The sequence below is a fragment of the Copadichromis virginalis genome, linkage group LG12 (genome assembly GCF_057382275.1).
Source record: "Copadichromis virginalis isolate Kocher_CV1m ecotype Utaka linkage group LG12, C_Virginalis_male_GT1.1, whole genome shotgun sequence".
In the NCBI taxonomy this organism is placed as follows: domain Eukaryota; kingdom Metazoa; phylum Chordata; class Actinopteri; order Cichliformes; family Cichlidae; genus Copadichromis; species Copadichromis virginalis.
Window position 1 is genome coordinate 12852784 of NC_140629.1, and position 20213 is coordinate 12872996.

A 20213-nucleotide genomic window follows, 5' to 3' on the forward strand; every position below is an offset into this window, starting at 1 on the left:
GTTGTTCAAGGAAGCACCCCCAGGGTGTATTCGAGACCCACCACTGAAGTTGTGTTGTTACTAAGAGGGACATAGTGGTATAGTACTCTATACCAGGCAGGGAGTGTGCTGCCCCTTTAAGGCAGGCATGATAATTTGGGTGTGTGTTTTTTGTACCAGCCGACTTGCCAGGGAAAAACAGTCCTTTAGCCAAACTGTTGTCTGTTCCACTGTTCGTTTGCTTTTTCTTGCTGAGCCTGAGAGAGCACATGCCTGTAAGTAGTTGCTATCTATTTTGTAAGCTTTCCAGCGTTAGTTTTGTGTAGCAGTTTAGAGTTTTGTGTGAGAAACTTTCTTTTGTGAGGAAAAACGGCCGTGATGCTAACACGCTAGCCCGTCTATGGGATTTCCTGTGTAATGTTAGCATTAAGCTAATAGCTAAATGCGTGGGCCTAATAAACAGTGAAGTCTAGATATGCTCGTGTTTATGTGTTATATACATTGTAATTCATGGCTTGATGTTTGATGTTGTAAAGAAAATGCAATTACAGCAGAAATGTAATATTTTATTTTTGTTTCCGTACCAGTTTTACAGTGCTTCTACAGTAAACATCTAAAACCTATCCGCTGACTCCTGGATGTTTATTGTGGACCTGTTAGCTATCTGCCAAGCTTCTGCCAAGCTAGAAACCAGCTTCACACCCTAGTGAGGGCAGAATAGTAACTATATTCTGAATATCACCATTTAAAACAGTAACTGTAACGGCATACAGTTACTCATATTTTGTATTTTAAATACGTAATGCCGGTACATGTATTCCGTTACTCCCCAACACTGACTCTAGTTTACATCATGGCAGACAGAGTACCTACATGCAAAATAATTTACTGTATGACGAAGGTGCAATGGAGCTTTCAACAACAAGCTAAATTTATCACAGTATACTGTGGAGACAGCTCATTCATGAATATGCCTCAACTGGCCAAGCATGGCTACATTACCATGCTTTGACATCCTATGATTTTTTTGTCAATTTGTGTTTAATACGCGGCTTTGAAATGGCTGGAAGCATACACTGTTCAAAGTGTATGACCTACACTGAACCATTTAGATTATAATAATGGGAAATTATATATTTCAGTGTCATTAATGTCAGGAAGCCAATCTGATCACAACACAGTTAAGGACAAACTTTATCCCAGGTTTTTAAAATGCCATCATCCTGCAAGTGTATTCCTTGTGCTCAACACATTGCACTACACTCATGTTAAGAGGTGGATGGAAAACATGGAACTGGACTTGTTGGATGAACAGAAAGCCTGCAACATAGTATGTATGATGAGAATGCAGGGCAGCTGTTTTACTTAAGCATTCTTGCTTTCAGAATGTCAATGATGACACTATGATCATGTATGCATGTAACTGGCACTGTCATCCACCTTGTTCACAGACAACTGGGTTTTTACCTCAGGTAGTGATGGACTGGGGTGCAGACATAACTCCTACAAACACATAAAGGGAGCAACATTGAAATACACAGAGGGAGAGAAGGAATTTCAAATGGACAGAAAAGGCAAAAGCACAGAGAAGGCAAATTAGCTTTAGGGAAACTCATAGGAGGAGGAACATGTAGATCAAAGACACTAAATTGCACAAGGAGAATGTTTTCCTGAAAGTGAGCAAGCGAACAAGTGAGCAATTTAGGTGTTCAGAGAGTGATATGATTGCATTAGCAATAAATTTAATAACACTCTATATTAACAGTTACACACTATATAGAACCACTTTATAGAATTATATTTGTTCGCAGATGTTTGCAGCTATCAGCAAATAGTTATCAGCTATTTTGAAACAAAAAAAAACCCCACTTTTTATCCATAACAATACTATACAATACAATTTTATTTATATAGCACATTTAAAAACCCGAAGGCACACCAAAGTGCTTCACAGTAATATGTAGAGTCAACATAAGTCAATAAAAGGGTACAAATTGGGCACTAGCACAGACAGGATAGAGGCACTAACAGACCAGGAGAGTTAGATAAATACAAAATCTGCTAAGAAGACAAAAACAGCAGTAAAATTAATAAAAAATAATAAATTTAATAAAAGATTTAAAAGTTTAAAATTTAAAGGATTTAAAAGGGTATTAACTGGTCAGGAAAGCAAAGTCAAATAAATATGCTTTTAATCTTGATTTAAAGGATTGGATAGAGTCCAAGGCTCGAATAGAGGCTCTCCCACCAGGGGAGAGGAAATTTTAGACTTACTGTATGCTAACGTCAAGGATGCATACAGCTCCTCCTCCCTCCCCCCACTTGGTAGGTCAGATCATAACCTGATTCACCTCACCCCCCGCTATGTGCCAATTGTGAGGAGGGAACCTGTGACCACCAGGACTGTTAGGAGGTGGTCAGAGGAGGCAATAGCGGAACTACAGGGCTGTTTCGAGGTGACCGACTGGGAAACACTCTGTGAGCCTCACGCCGAGGACATCAATGGGCTTACTTAGTGTATCACAGACTACATAACTTTCTGCACCGACTCCATTGTTCCAGCTCAGACTGTTCATTGTTACCCAAATAACAAGCCGTGGGTGACTAAGGACATCAAAGCCCTCCTCAACAACAAGAAGAGGGCTTTCAGAGGGGGCAACAAAGAGGAGGTGAGGAAGATCCAGGTGTTACTAAAGGACAAGATCAGAGAGGCTAAGGACAATTACAGGAGGAAGCTGGAGTGGAAACTCCAGCAGAACAGCATGAGAGAGGTGTGGAGGGGCATGAAGACCATCACTGGATTCAGGCCAACCAACAGCAGGGGAGCTGAGGGAGGTGAGAATAGAGCCAACGAGTTGAATCTGTTTTTCAATAGATTTGACACCACAGTGTCTGCTCCCACCCCCACAACCTCACCTGTAGTCAGCCTGGAATCCAGAGCCACACCACTGTGCCAGCCTCTCTCTTCACATGGCGCTGTTGCCTCCTGTGAGATTCCTGACACCCCTCCCCCACCCATCACCTTCACTCAATACCAGGTTGAGATGCAAATGAGGAGACTTCACTCAGGCAAGTCTGCTGGACCAGATGGAGTGAGTCCCCTTGTCCTCAAGACCTGTGCCCCTCAGCTGTGTGGAGTCTTTCATAAACTGTTTATGCTGAGTCTGAGTCTGCAGAGGGTCCCAGTGATGTGGAAGACATCATGCCTCGTCCCTGTACCAAAGACGCCACGTCCCAGTGGCCCCCAGGATTACAGGCCCGTGGCACTGACCTCTCACATCATGAAGACCCTGGAAAGGCTCATCCTGGACCAGCTGCGACCCATAGTAAGACCACATCTGGATCCCCTTCAGTTTGCTTATCAGCCTCGTCTCGGAACTGAGGACGCCATCATCTACCTGCTCAATCGTGTCTACACCCATCTGGACCAGCCGGCGAGCACTGTGAGAGTCATGTTTTTTGACTTTTCCAGTGCTTTCAACACCATCAGGCCGACCCTCCTGGGTGATAAGTTAGCAGCGATGCAGGTGGATGCTTCTCTGGTGTCCTGGATTGTTGATTACCTGACAGGAAGACCACAATATGTACGTCTCCCACAGTGTGTGTCTGACAAGGTGATCAGCAACACAGGGGCACCACAGGGGACTGTCCTCTCCCCCTTCCTCTTCACCCTCTACACCACAGACTTCAGCCACTGCACAGAGACCTGCCATCTTCAGAAGTTTTCTGATGACTCTGCGGTGGTTGGATGCATCAGCAGGGATGATGAGACAGAGTACCGGGCTGTGGTCGACTCCTTTGTCACGTGGTGTGAGCAGAATCATCTGCAGCTCAACGTGGCAAAGACCAAGGAACTGATCGTGGACTTCAGGAAGACCAGGAAACACTTGACCTCTGTTTCAATCCAGGGGGTCAGTGTTGACATTGTGGAGGACTATAAATACCTTGGAGTACACATTGACAATAAACTGGACTGGGCTAAAAACACCACAGCACTTTACAGGAAGGGCCAGAGTCGTCTCTATTTTTTGAGGCGACTGAGGTCCTTCAACATATGCCGGAAAATGCTGAGGATTTTCTATGAGTCTGTTGTGGCCAGTGCGATCCTCTATGCTGTTGCATGCTGGGGGAGCAGGCTGAGGGTCGCAGATGCCAACAGACTCAATAAACTAATCCGTAAGGCCAGCAATGTTGTGGGGATGGAGCTGGACTCCCTCAAGGTGGTGTCGGAGAGGCGGATGCTGTCCAAGATAAAGACAATGTTGGATAACACCTCCTACCCACTCCATGACATGCTGGTCAGTCACAGGAGCATGTTCAGTGAGAGACTGAGATGACCGAAAAGCACCACTGAATGACACAGGAAATCTTTCCTGCCTGTGGCCATCTCCCTGTACAACGCATCCACTTAACACACTGTTTGCTGCTATAACTACACATGTTTCTTTTTCAGCTATTTATTTATGAGTGACTTATGTATGTATGTATGTATATATATGTATATATTGTACTATTCTTAGTTAGTGTATTGTCTGTCTTGTCTTAATGTTGGTTTATAATGGAGCACTGTAACAAAAAATAATTTCCCCCAGGGATCAATAAAGTATTCTGATTCTGATTCTTAAGTTTGTTTTGCAGAACATTTCAATACGAAAAAATAAAAAAAGGTAACAACCTTCACATCATATATAGATCAAATATCTGATTTAACAAGTAAGGACATTACATGTGCTTTAAATTTCCACTTCACTGAATAGCACTGAGCAGTCCTTAATTTTAAATATGACCTACTGTCCTGACCTTCCTCTCCTGCCCTGTCGTTCTTACAACTTTCTCCATCTTTGAGTGGCAATATCTTGCACCCTCCCTGGGAAATACAGCAGCTGTATCTTCAGCAAGTATCTTCAAAATGTTTTAATTTAAATTACCCACCACCTAAAAATGTTATTCCCTTTGTACTCTCTACCTAAATGCCGAAGAAATGCAACCACAACTTATGAAGATCTGCATGAAAAACAGTTGAAAAGTGATTTTTTGTTGTTGTTGTTTTTATGTGTTTTTGTATGTCTAATATGTTTGCTTATATTGGTGAACGGGCTGTAGTCGACTGGATTTATGAAGGGGTTACATATAAAATAAAGAAACTATTTGCTTTGCAAGCATCATAATGACTCTGACTCATTGTGGATTATTGTGCCTGCATTAAAACCAATCCAATCCAGAAAACAAATGTGTGAAGCCTGTACTAACACTGCATTATTTTGGTCACTCTTCTCCTTTATCCACTATGATCAGTTTTGAATTTCTAATTTGCACTGCTCTTGGTAGAATGCTGGTCATTACTGAAATAAACTTGTTACAACTTTGTTTAAAAGTCTGAACTTTGCGTACCCATCATCAGTGTACCTGACATGGGTAACTTGCACATCTGTAGAGGTACTATTAATAACATATTCAGGTGCTGGAGTAACACAAGCAACCATCTATACTAGAGATGGCACGATACCACTTTTTTATGTCCGATACCGATATCATAAATTTGGATATCTGCCGATACCGATATGAATCCGATATAGTGTTTTTTAATCAACAAAACTGTTTTTTAAATATCTTGCTGCATTTTGTATAAGTTCATACTCAAGTTTAAAACAACAACTACACTAAAGCTATTCTGTTATACCTGTATGCAAAAAAAAAAATTTCATAGTTCAGCAATACTGATCAATCTAATAAACTTAAACCTACACCATCCTCCCTATTCTGGTATTTTAAAGAGTACTTAGCATAAATATTAAGCAACCTAACTAATAGGGTTCCAACTCCCAGCAACAACAAAAATAAATAAATAAAAAATAGGGAACCACCCCTCACGCTCCACCTCATGATGCTTAATCGACGTAATCAACCTTAATTTGATGGAGTGTGAAAAAAAATGCACAGAAATCAATTCTTTTTCAAGAAATATTAAATAGATTCAACATCTTTCTTCAACAAAATTGCAGACTGCACAGATGGTACCTTCCCAAAGGAAAAAGTACTATAGCTTACTAGGGTATATATATTAGACTTAATAGTTACTATATGCAGTAATGGACTTCTATACATTTTACATCAGATTAAAACTTTGGGTGTAAGATTCAGATAAATATTAAATAATTAAAAGCGAGACATTTTAAATGAGAATAAGAAAGAAAAGTATGTCTTTGTGTCCCCTTTTCCCTGTTAATGCCCTATCGGCCCCCCTGGCTAAACTTTGCTAGATGCGCCCCTGCACAGTTACCAGCGTCAGCTACGTAGAAAAAGATCCTGGAGTAGAAAGTAATATTAAATACATTCTAACAACAGCTGATCAAGCTTAAACGTGCTGCTGTTGTTCAGCCGCTGGTTTCCTCTTTCTGGTGCAAAGTGGGCCAAAAGCAAACAAGAGACACAGACTCGCGACAGAAAAGCCGATCAGCTGATCATTAAGCAGTTTCATGATTGAAGTAGCAGCCGGAGAGCGAGAGGCAGTCGCTCGTTAAGCTTAATGCAGGAATGCTTTACAAACATTCAGAGATGGACTTACACACTTGCTTTACTTCTCTCGGGGATAACTTTGTCGGAGATGAAATGCCGGGTTGCTAGCGAAGCTCCAAATGCTATCCAGACCACCGACAGGTCCCGCATGCCACAGCCGCTCTATCACGTGATGCATACTGCTCCGACGTGCTAACGTTCTGAGGTGAGTTACGGCGTGTTGCAAGTTTTGTGAGGTGCTTTCGTGATATTTAATGGATCGGATTACATTTTTTATTTTTCTCCGATATCCGATCCAGTAATTTAGGTCAGTATCGGACCGATACCGATACGTAATATCGGATCGCTCCATCTCTAATCTATACAATGTCTTTTTGTGAAGAACTCCCTTCATTTAGCAAGACAAAACACAAATAATTTTGTATTACAATAATTCAGGTGCTTAAATATCTCGACTGCAATCACCCACTTAAATCTTGCAGAATTATATTCATAACAAAAACAACAAAAAACCACTACATTATAATTTGATATTTTAAGTTGTGATTAAAAGCTATCATTGTTCATAAGTGTCAGTTATTATCTTTCTACTATTTAAATTCAATAACTAAATATCAGGTTTAAATTATTTCTAAACCACTGTACCTTTACATTTTACACTATGCCCCAACATACACTGAACAATAAAATAGCCAGCTTGGAAAATGAGTCAAACCTGCAGTTATACATCCACATACATGGTTTAAGCAGGAAATCTAAACTGTACAGAAGAGGTAGGGCAGACACTGAAAAGAAATCAGCAAAAGGTGATGATAATAAAGAGTTAAGAGCTGACAGTCACTCACGACACTTGTCGATTACAAGTAAAATCAGTAAAAAATACACACGTAATTTTACTGACACATACAACTCTGTCACAAGGTATGAGTGATAAGAGCCCCCATGTCATTTTAGGCACAAAGGCAGAATGACAAAAAGGTTTACCTGATAAGAGTACAGTGTTTAACGTCAACAGGAGAGGGATGTGGGGACGTTAATGACAGAACTTCAAAGTTGTAAAAATAACTCACAGTGAGCTAATGCTGCAGATGGACGAGCTGCTAGAGTGCACGTTACTTCAACTGCATGTTAGAAAACTGCACATGCACAAAAAAAAAAAAAGGGGAACGTGGGGAAAACATATAGCATGAAGTCAGAGAAACAGCCAGACAACATTCAATTATTATCTGTCTACTCTGTCTATTAGTATCCTATCAAATGAGAATGAAATGAGGACTGGGCTGGTTTCAGTCATTATGCAAATGTACTGTTTATAAGATTAGGGAAACCTGCAGTCAGCTGAGACTGAAGAAATCACTTCGATGAGTGACGAAATGTTTCTCCCACTGAAAACGCTACGTCCACATGAACAGAATCAACTTTTGGAGACAACCTTGAGATTCAAATTCTCAAGCCAGAGGTCCACTGACACTAACAGAGTCTAACCCTTAGAGGAGGTTTGGCAAAATTATACTTTATTCAGATGGGTGGTTTTCTTGATCATCTTGACATTTCCTAACTACATATAGGATAATGTGCAAACAAGGGGAATCAATTAGGTTTTAATTAAGGTTCTACAATCCCTTATCCTGGTTGTTATTTACATGACAGTTTAAGAAACTGGTGCAATTGTTGGTTATTTAATATATGTTATGTTAATATATCTAATTAAAGAACATTCTGACTGTGACTGCCATGGTGCCTCCATCCTGCTTGGCTGTCTACTCCAGGTTTTGTTCTTTGTCTGTTTTTCTCTTAGTATTTAATGTTTCTCCTTCTTGTTTCTCTGTGCTTGTTTTTTATGTTTATATTTGTTGGCGAGATTCATCACATCTTGCTGAGGCTAAGGCTCTGTTTTTATTGGACCTGCCAATCATCTCTGACAGAACAATACAACCACAAAAATGGACTGAGCTGACTCTTGTGAGCTGTGCTTTCACTTCAAAGGAAGTGGACTGGCATGAGCAAATGCTCCGCCACATTATTGGCGAACCATGATCGCTGAAGAAATCGCAGAGGTAAAAGGTAGTAAAAAGGTATGGTTAATCCACCATTTTCAGCCTCTATCCCCTCACCTCCTCAGATCAGAGAACTGACTGTCTCTCCACTCCCGAGGTGTTCAAGGGTGAGTTTAGCAAATGTGCTGGATTTCTTACACATAGAGTTTGCTAGTATTCAAACAAAAAAGGGCATATGAGTCAGATTGTTCCAAGATTGCTTTTTTTGTGGAGATATTTTAAGACCAGGTGCTAAAATGGGCACAGGCTGTGCTAAAAGCAAGCCCCATTCTTTCGTTTGAAGATTTCATTCCTAAATTTCGGAATGTTTTTGAGTCTAACCCTGATGTTGGCTGCTCATCAAGTAAATTTGCAATGTGTAAAAATTGATGACCATGTCCGCAAACACAGGTGAAAATTTAACTTTCCCAGAATGCTCCTGGCTCTTATTCTCCCCCGCACTAACAATGTCCCAATAATGTCCCTCTGTAAAGTATTTTAAGTCATGGCCCTGGATGGAAAAGGACCTCCCTGATATCACACAAGACTCAGACTGTCTCACTCACTCTCTCTGGCAACCACACTGAAGATGTGAGCTTCTGTGTTTGAAGCCCTTCTTACTCCTCTGGTCCTTGGTCATCCCTGGTTACGTAATCATAATGATTACGTAACCAGGGATGACCAAGGATTCAAGGTTACTTTATTTATACCTGTAAGTAAATTTGCTTGGTGGAGTATGCCCATGATGTCATGACATGCCATAGAAGGTGAGCTTGTCGTATGGCATAATCTATGCAGTTGGCACTGCCACTGGAAGGCTACCTATGCTATCCTGCTAAGGACCATGGAGCAAAATAAACGTCTTACCAATCGCAATAGAATCCCAGTGCCGGTCTACTGTCCTGTACTACGTGGGACTGGAAGAAGGGCAACTTTCATATTCTACACAGTGAGTCTTCCTTGGCTTGCACATCAAGGTTTTGTTTTTTGTCTAGCTCTCCCTTGTGTTTCCCCTCTCTCCTCTTTTTACGGGTTCCCAACTCTGGCCAGGCACACCTGCTCTAATCACCCACATGTTTATCAAGAATCCACTACTTAAGGTAGTGGATGAGGATAACTCTTTGTTTGGTAATTGGGCTAATCGGTTAGCTGAAACCCTGGCTCCTGCTACTCTGTTTTTGCTCGGATTTTGACTGTCTGTTTCCTGTGCACAGGCCCCTGGATTTCCTTCCCTGGTGTGGTGCGCTTAATCCTCAGTTGAAAGGGAGTGTGAACTGTAAATTTTGGATGTGTTGATTCGCTTTGTTCCTGGACTATTTCCCTTTTCTTGTCTTACTGAACTGTGATCTCCCGAGCGCTGTGCTAAAGTCTACCATCCTATTAGCCTTGACAATGGTCAATCCACACTATCCATCCATCCATCCATTCGCTTCCGCTTATCCTTTTCAGGGTCGCGGGGGGCGCTGGAGCCTATCCCAGCTGTCATGGGGCGAAAGGCAGGGTACACCCTGGACAGGTCGCCAGTCTGTCGCAGGGCTAACACATAGGGACAGACAACCATTCGCACTCTCATTCACTCGCACATTCACACCTAGTGGCAATTTGGATTATCCAATTAACCTATCCCCACAAGCTGCATGTCTTTGGACAGTGGGAGGAAGCCGGAGTACCCGGAGAGAACCCACGCAAACACGGGGAGAACATGCAAACTCCACACAGAAAGACCCCGGCCTGATGGTGGAATTGAACTCAGGACCTTCTTGCTGTGCGGCAACAGTGCTAACCACCGTGCCACCGTGCTGCCCGTGCAATCCACACTAATACTTTCTAAAACGATGTCTCAAAGAAAAATATTTTCGGATTAAAAGTTTTAGATATAAAACATCCACGTACATATATTTCAGATGACCATTCCTCAAGTGGGTAAATCTCCACAAGATGTAAGCGCTAGCATAGATAACAAAGATATTGAGAAAGTCTCATTTGAATTAACAAACAGTAGTCAAGGATGTTTTGTGTTCCAGATAATGACCATGTAATGAACTGTTTACATATAAATATGAATAAACAATTAACACATTCTGAACCATATGCATGATTTGATTTGTTGGATCAAGCAAAGTTTAAAGTTTAAATTTTTCTGCCACACTGGATTTGACGTTTTTGTTTTGACAAACATTAACTTTTTTTTAGTCACAAATGTATTTCCCAGTATTTATCAGTAGGCAGGGATGATTGTCTCATCAAGCCTCACAAAATGATGTTTTCTGAACATGTGTCACAGCCAATCAAAGTGATTTTGCAACAGCTGAACACTAGGGAATGCTAGTATCCAACCTGCACAGATCTAATAGCTTTGGAAATACTATTCTGATATTTGTTAAGATGGTGTTTGTTATATCACAGAAGAGTTGAGCATTGGCTTTGGTCTGCAATCTCAGAGAACCATTCTAGCTGAGTTGTTTTGTGCTAAGCTGTTACATATTTCTGCTTTTTTTCTATATTTGTAATGATATTTTGTGGACAAAGATTTAATATGAACATCAAAAATGCAAAAATGTATTCTGTGTGTTGAATATTGACACAGGATGGAAGGATTTAGACTGCATACTTGTAAAGTGGTCCTTAATGTAGCTAAAGGAAAACCACCCACAATTCTTGGGAGTCACTACGATGCAGTTTATCAAGTCAGGACAAACATTAAAGGAAGTAGACTTACGCTGTGATGGAAATGTTAGCAGCTGACATGGGGCTGACTTCCTTTACCTCCTTGGCCTTCTGGAGGGCAAGTTTCTTATTAATAGCCTCCTCTTGCTCCTCTTCATCCTATAGGTATAGAAAAAAACATACATGGACACATATTTTAACTTGTGTTTATTTCAGGACTATAATAAATATCAGAATCAGAAACTTTATTGTCATTGTCATGAGAACAACGAAATTAAGAATGGTCCCCGATCATTGCATCATCCCTAGCAATATCAAAATATAAATAAAACAATAAAATTCAATAAATAAAATAGATAGAATACTTAAAATACTAATAAGATATAACAGTAAAACATTCACATACATTCCCACACACATGCTTCAGACCGTGCATAGATTAACACAAGAGTGGCGTGATGGACATTTTTTTGTAGTATTCAGATGTGTTATTGCAGTTGGATAACAGCTGTGTTTGAGTCTATTAGTCCTTGCTCTGATTGCCCTGTACCGTCTGCCTGAGGGCAACAGTTCGAACAGGGAGTGGCCAGGATGTGAGGTGTCTTTTATGATGTTTTGGGCCTTTTTAAAACAGTGGGCGTTGTGTAGAACTTCCAGTGTGGGGAGAGGGCAGCCAGTGATCTTTTGGGCGGTGTTAATGATCCCTTGGAGTGCTTTCCTCTGAGCCCCTGTGCAGCTAGTGTACCAGATGCATATGCAGTAAGTTAGAACACTCTCAATGGTGGCTCTGTAGAAGGACACCAGCAGTCTCTGCGTGATGTTATTCCTCCTGAGAATTCTCAGGAAGTACAGTCTCTGTTGGGCCTTTTTCAGCAGCTCGGAGGTGTTGTCACTCAATACACTGAGAAGTCCTTTATAATATATTTATTTTACTGTGACCATTGTTGATAGAAGGTCCACTATTAAAGAACAAGGCAAATTTAAGTCTAGCAGGAGCATTCAGAATATGGATATATTATAAGGGTAAAATCACTGAAGATTACGAGGTTCTTTTTTCTTTTGCCAAAACCTGGGCTTGCCATCTTAGGGCATTTTGACATCAATAGCATCTTTAGTCTGTTCCAAATCACTTTTCCTCACCTTTTACATGTAATCTGGTTTTCTTTCACACAGACAAAAATCGAACACATGGCACAAAGAGATAAAAGGACAAGTTTGATCTAAACGGACTAAACACCAACAGTGTGAAAACACCCTTAATTAAACCTCTGAGGTCTAAGCCACCTATTGATGACACCAGCCTTCACCCTAATTCTAACTCTAACACCCAACAATAAGAATATATCATTTTTTGTCATATTAAATAGTGAAGTTCTGGCAATCAGGGACAAATAGATAATTCAAACTGAAACCTTTCCCTTTTAATTATTAAAAAAATCTATCTTGCCTTTCTTCTAAATATAGCATAGGTTTAGACCTTAGTTAAAATCAGAATTGTGTTTGTTTGTTTGTTTTACATCAAAAGCTTTAGGAATGATGATAAAAACAGAATAATTTTATAATATAGAATAATAAAGAATTTTTTTTCATTTTTGTGACAAAAAAATTAATATTTCATAAAAAAAATCTTTATTTCATGAGCAAATATCACAAGCTATACCACAAAACAAAACTAAAAGTAAATATTGCAACCCAAATAGAACTAAATTCTAAATTTCTACTCAATTACTACTCAAGTTAGCTAAATATATGCATGTGTTTCATTTTCAAGACCTGCTTTAAATGGCTACCATTTTGACAAGCGCAGCCCCGGAAGATTATGAAAACTCTGGTTAAAATTTAGAAGCAAGATATGCATATATTTAACAAAATTATTTTCTCAGTTATAACTAGAAAACTATAACATTAACTATTTCACATTATGTATGAAAAAATGAAAGTGGGTCAACCGACCTTTGTTTAAATACATATGTTGAAAAGTATTTGATATATGAAGCTAAGTTTTCAGAAGTATCATTAGTATATTATATATCTAACAGGATAACTTAGAATCATAACATTATAGTGAATATGGTTTAACAGAAAATGATAACTGTGAAGATTATCAAAAAATGATCATTTGAAATGAAAATAAAAAATATGCACATTAACTAAATTAATTAATTAGAGTACCATCCAGAAACGGCCAAATTTGGTTCTACTCTGATTACACTATCTAGCAATATTTCTTATTCTTTTGTTTTTGTGATACACTTTTCCTTCAGAAAAGGCTTGAAAATGCCTAGAACTTCATAAAAAATATTTTATGAACTATCCATCCATCCATCCATTTTCATCCGCTTTGTCCGGGGCCGGGTCGCGGGGGCAGCAGCCTAAGCAAAGAGGCCTAGACCTCCCTCTCCCCAGCCACCTCCTCCAGCTTATCCGGGGGAATACCAAGGCGTTCCCAGGCCAGCCGAGAGATATAATCTCTCCAGCGTGTCCTGGGTCTGCCCCGGGGCCTCCTCCCAGTGGGACATGCCTGGAACACCTCACCCAGGAGGCGCCCAGGGGGCATCCTTGTCAGATGCCCGAACCACCTCAGCTGGCTCCTTTCGATGTGGAGCAGCAGCTGCTCTACTCTGAGCCCCTCCCGGATGGCCGAACTTCTCACCCTATCTCTAAGGGAGAGGCCAGCCACCCTTCGGAGGAAGCTCATTTCTGCCGCTTGTATCCGCGATCTCGTTCTTTCGGTCACTACCCACAGCTCGTGGCCATAGGTGAGGGTAGGGACGTAGATCGACCGGTAAATTGAGAGCTTCGCTTTTACACTCAGCTCCCTCTTCACCACGACGGACCAGTGCAGCGTCCGCATTACTGCAGCTGCAGCCCCAATCCGTCTGTCGACCTCCGGCTCCCTTCTCCCATCACTCGCGAACAAGACCCCGACATACTTGAACTCCTCCACTTGGGGCAGGAACTCATCCCCGACCCGGAGTGGGCACTCCACCCTTTTCCGGCTGAGAACCATGGCCTCAGATTTGGAGGTGCTGATCCTCATTCCCGCTGCTTCACACTCGGCTGCGAACCGCTCCAGTGCGAGCTGGAGGCCCTCACCCGATGAAGCCAACAGAACCACATCATCTGCAAAAATCAGAGATGAGATTCTGAGGCCACCAAAGCGAAAGCCCTCCGCCACTTGGCTGCGCCTAGAAATCCTGTCCATAAAAATTATGAACAGAACCGGAGACAAAGGGCAGCCCTGGCGGAGCCCATCACCCACCGGGAACGAGTCCGACTTATTGCCGGCAATGCGAACCAAGCTCTTGCAACGGTTGTATAGGGATCGAATGGCCCGTAGCAATGGGCCAGACACCCCATATTCCCGCAACACCCCCCACAGGACACCCCGAAGGACACGGTCGAATGCCTTCTCCAAGTCCACAAAACACATGTAGACTGGTTGGGCAAACTCCCATGCACCCTCAAGTATCCTGGAGAGGATAAAGAGCTGGTCCAGTGTTCCGCGACCAGGACGAAAACCGCATTGTTCCTCCTGTATCCGAGGTTCGACTAACGGACGAACTCTCCTTTCCAGCACCCTGGCATAGACTTTCCCAGGGAGGCTGAGGAGTGTGATCCCCCTGTAGTTGGAACACACCCTCCGGTCCCCTTTCTTGAAGATGGGGACCACCACCCCGGTCTGCCAGTCCACAGGTACTGCCCCTGATCTCCACGCAACATTGCAGAGGCGTGTCAACCAGGACAGCCCTACAACGTCCAGAGCCTTCAGGAACTCGGGGCGGACCTCATCAACACCAGGGGCTCTGCCACCAAGGAGTTGTTTAACTGCCTCAGTGACCTCGCCCCCGGAAATTGGCGGGTCATTCCCCTCATCCCCAGACTCTGCTTCCTCCTCGGAAGACGTGTCAGTGGGATTAAGGAGGTCCTCGAAGTATTCCTTCCACCGCCTGACAATTTTCTCAGTCGACATCAGCAGCGCTCCGCCAGCACTATACAAAGTGCAGGTAGAGCACCGCTTTCCCCTCCTGAGACGTCTGACGGTTTGCCAGAATCTCTTCGAGGCAGCCCGAAAGTCTTTTTCCATGGCCTCTCCGAACTCCTCCCACACCCGAGTTTTTGCTTCAGCCACTGCCCGAGCCGCATTCCGCTTGGCCTGTCGATACCTGTCGGCTGCCTCCGGAGTCCCACAGGCTAACCAAGCCCGATAGGACTCCTTCTTCAGCCTGGTGGCTCCCTTCACCTCTGGTGTCCACCATTTGGTTCGGGGATTACCACCACGGCAGGCACCAACCACCTTGTGGCCGCAGCTCAATGCAGCAGCTTCGGCAATGGAGACGCTGAACATGGTCCATTCGGACTCAATGTCCCCAGTCTCCCTCGGAATGCTGTTGAAGCTCTGCCGGAGGTGTGCGTTGAAGATCTCGCGGACTGGGGCCTCTGCTAGACATTCCCAGCACACCCTCACTACGCGTTTAGGTGCACCAGGTCTGTCCAGCGTCTTCCCCCGCCACCTGATCCAACTCACCACCAGGTGGTGATCAGTTGACAGCTCAGCCCCTCTCTTTACCCGAGTGTCCAGAACATATGGTCGCAGGTCTGCTGATACGATTACAAAATCGATCATTGACCTACGGCCTAGAGCATCCTGGTGCCACGTGCACTTATGGACACTCTTATGTTCGAACAGGGTGTTCGTTATGGCCAAACTGTGATTAGCACAGAAGTCCAATAACAGAGCACCGCTCAGGTTCAGATCAGGGAGGCTGTTCCTCCCAATCACGCCCCTCCAGGTCTCGCTGTCGTTACCCACGTGAGCATTGAAGTCTCCCAGCAGGACAACAGAGTCTCCAGGTGGAGCACCCTCCAGCCCCCCCCCCCCCCCCCCCCCAGGGACTCTAAGAAGGCTGGGTACTCTGAACTGCCACTCGGTGCATAAGCGCAGATGACAGTCAGGACCCGTTCCCCGACCCTAAGGCGCAGGGAACAAACCCTCTCGTCCACCGGGAAAAACCCCAACGTACCGGCAGCAAGCCGAGGGGATATTAGGATACCCACCCCAGTCCGCCGCCTCTCACCAGGGGCAACTCCAGACTGAGACAGAGTCCAGCCCCTCTCCAGGAGACTGGTTCCAGAGCCCAAGCCATGCGTAGAGGTGAGCCCGACTATATCTAGCCGGTACCTCTCAACCTCACGCACTAACTCAGGCTCCTTCCCCACCAGAGAGGTGACATTCCATGTCCCAATTGCCAGTCTTGGCAGCCGGGGGTCAGTCCGCCAGGGCCTCCGCTCCTGACCGCCACCCGGCACACAATGCACCCGACCCCTATGGCGCCTCGTGCGGGTGGTGGGCCTGCGGGACGATGGGCCCATGTCTCCTCTTCGGGCTCTGGCCCGGCCACCAGACGCTCGCCCTCGGGCACCCTCCCCGGGCCTGGCTCCAGGGCGGGGCCCCGGTAACCCTATCCCGGGCAGGGTAAACTGTTCCCTCGATGTCCTTTTCATAAGGGTCTTATGAATCGCTCTTTGTCTGGTCCCTCACCCAGGGCCAATTTGCCATGGGAGACCCTACCAGGGGGCAAAAGCCCCCAGACAACATAGCCCCTGTTATTATGTTCATAATAATGAACATAGTTCATTATTATGAACTAATAATGGCATAACACAAAAATTGGCTTTTGTATTACACCAGGTGTTATAGCATTAGCAGGGGACTTTTTCTGAGAAATCCAAGATAGTCAGCGTTATAAGCATTTGGCCAGTTGACATGGAATGTCCCTGAGGGCTAAGTAAAGAAGATTGCAAGAGTTCTTCTACACCTTCCAGTTATCTAAAGAACTCGATCCTTAATCTAAGGATGTCCATCAACCTACTCATCCAAGATTATGACATCATAATGATTACATCATAATCTTGTCAGTGCTGTGTCTTAACCCTCTGTCATCACACCATGGCCCTTTATTTAGAGAAAACAGGCATAAAAATAGATCAAAAATCTGACTACCTTTAGTTAAAGTTAAGACTGAGGATGATTCAGAGGATTAAGAAAAAATGAAGTAAAGGCCATGGAAGATTTTACTAAGGGTGAAAAATTAAATGAAATATATAACAATATATCGTACCTTAGTGAGCTCCTGGGCATTTGCAAGATTATCAACAGCAATGGCCAAGAACACATTGAGGAGGGTGTCTGGTTATTTATGTTCTCAGGAAAACACCAAAGGATTGATAAACACAGAATCAGTATTTACAGGTCCAGCTAATCTTCAAATCAATAATAAAAACTTTGGCAGGGCTATAAAGCTGCCTGGTGTCAACAAAGAGAATCTATCTTGATATATGAGGCAGGATACAATTTCCAAAGAGAGTAAGTACGATGAAATAAATGGAAGAGAACATTCCCCCATGCACACCCCCCTGGGATTCAATCCCATGGTACATGACTGCGTTCCAGTCCTCTCCAGTTAGGATCTGCAGGGGAGACAGAGACTGCTTTAGGGGTCCAGTTCAGTGGTAGTATGAAAAAATATAACATGACTTAATTGATCTTTACCTGGAAGACGGTGAGAATGGCTGCTGGGAATGTGTCAAAATTGGTTGTCGGTGTTTCATCTTCAAAATTAAACCTGCAGGGAGATGAATAGTCTCTGACTGTGATTAGTCTACAAAGCCTCAGCACTATACCTCTCACTCATCCTCCACCTCCTGCTGTATTGAGCAACTTATTGTCCTCTCAATTACACTCCTGTAAATTATTCCAAATATATATGTTTATCATTAAATTTGAGTCATCTGAGGCTGTGGGACCTCGTGGTTGATCACTGACTATTTTTCCTTCTCAAATTTAAGAGGCTTGTAGTGGTGTCTGTCAACTGGGACTTAATTACTTCAAACCCATTGTAGGCAAAAGATAATCATGCAGGGTTCTTGGCTAGCATTGCGTTAGCATGCTGTTTGTTCAGAGGCTTGCAAAGAGCCAAAGTTCTGTTAGCAGTATAACGTGTTTTGTTTTTTTTAATTAATCATTGTTTCCACTTTGCTGTCAGTTATCCTTTTGTGCAACCAAAATATATGTAATATTCACATCTCCATTTCTCAATCCTTGTATCTCTATATTGCTTCACCATTGTCCTCCACCTGCACACCAACCTAAATCAGTTGATTGTAGTGGTAGCGGTATGAAAAGGGGGGTGGAACAAGACGCTTGGACACTGATAGCACGTCGCGCTCACAGAAACGCAAAGCAGGAGATGAAGCATAGCTGAATATGTTTCCAAACCAACTTCATTCTGAGCCAAAGACTAGAAAATATGCCTCTGCCTTTCTAATATTGATGGGTCGGTCGCGAACGAAATGGCTCTTAGAGCCGGATCTTTGAAGTGAACGATGTGAACCGGCTCCTTATTGGGAGCCGTGGATTTTTTTGTTTGCTTGTTTTTTTCTTTCTCCTGCCCTCTCTTTCACTTTTTTTTGCTTCACACTGCAAGTCACCCTTGTGTTTGCGCTGAGCAGAGACGGCAAACAGAGCCTTGCGTTTGCGCCCCTCCCCCCTCTGCACAGCACTGAGCTGAGGGGGCTGGGCGGTAGTTACACTCGCAACAGCAGTAGCACACAACAAGAGCAGGAGGGAGAGGGAAAGAAAGAGAGCCGGGAGCAACAAGAGACAACACCGTCACATTGGAAAAGTACAGTAAAGAAAATGAGTGACACAAAGAAAAGAAGCAAAGTCTGGAACCAGACGTCAATCTTATTGACAAAAAAAAGGCAGAGTGTCTACAAGAAAAGGATATCATATAGAGCCAGCTCCACAAACAACATGCACAGGCACCTAAGAACTGTCCACCCATCAGTGCAATGGGAAGATAAAACGCAGTCAGTTGAGTGTGATATTAATATTTCTAAATGCCAACCTTTCCCTTAATTAAAGATCTGGGCGTTCTTTTTTTCCCCATATTTTAATTTATATTTTATTGTTTTGTGGTTTGCAGTGTTTTGTGTTGTTTCACTTTGAATTTGTTTAAAAGGAAAAAGCTGAAAATTTAAGTAGTTAAAAGTTGAAATGTATGAAATGTAAATAGCTGGTTTCTGTATTTTATAATTTATTTATTACATTTTATGTGGCGTGAATAAATAAAAGTATATTTACAGAGACAAAACACGTACAAACTCCAAAACACAACGGAAATGCTCCAGGATGCTAGGGGCCGTGTTGAGATTTTGTTACCTAGTGGCTACACAAGCCAGGAAGTACCAACAATCGGATTGAGTGTGTGGTAGTAACAGGTAAATGAAGTTTTTTTTAAATAATTTGAATATATATATATATATATATATATATATATATATATATATATATATATATATATATATATATATATATATATATATATATATGAGTGTTTGTGTATTAATACAAAAACAATAGACGTATGAATTCGATTGTGTAATTTAAGTGATCTAGGTAGCTCTGTTTTGGAAGTTTAGTTAACGCTAGAAATGTGTTTTGGAGTTTGTACGTGCTTTGGAATTTCTAAGTGCTTTGAAGTTTGTACGTGTTTCGTCTCTAGGGACCCCCATAAATATTTATATATAAGCATACATAAAGAAAACCACGTTTTTTTACATTACTAATTCCTTTTGTGCATAATTTTATATTGTTGTTGATAATTAATTAATTAAAGCAACAAAACAACCTGAAGAGGCGGTTGGGAGCCAAAAGAGCTGGCTCTTTTTAGTGAGCCGAGCCGAAAGAGCCGGTTCTCTAAAAAGAGCTGGAAATCCCATCACTACTTTCTAAATGGAGGGACAGTAACTGCGTGTGTATATGTAAGCATGTAAAACCTGAAGACAGTAAGATTAACAGTAACAGTATTTTGTCTCTATCTCCCATTCTGCAATTCATCTCATGTAAACGTGGCGCACAGCGTGACGTGAAAAAAGGCACATACCTTTGACGTTGCGTGATGAACTCTGTATTCCTCACCCACACGTAAACGGAAAAAAATGAGTTTTAAA

General features: G+C 42.6%; 1 protein-coding gene across 1 annotated transcript in view; it reads right to left on the reverse strand.

Moving 5' to 3' along the window:
- LOC146696591 (voltage-dependent N-type calcium channel subunit alpha-1B-like) overlaps window positions 1–20213 on the reverse strand; it is a 222287-nt gene that overhangs the window by 63244 nt on the left and 138830 nt on the right. Inside the window, exons 16-19 of the mRNA XM_085474072.1 lie at window positions 17752–17824; window positions 17552–17669; window positions 17321–17388; window positions 11251–11357 (exon numbers count right to left, since the gene is read on the reverse strand). Of these exons, the coding sequence (XP_085330198.1) occupies window positions 11251–11357; window positions 17321–17388; window positions 17552–17669; window positions 17752–17824 (366 nt within the window). The remainder of the gene's footprint in view (window positions 1–11250; window positions 11358–17320; window positions 17389–17551; window positions 17670–17751; window positions 17825–20213) is intronic.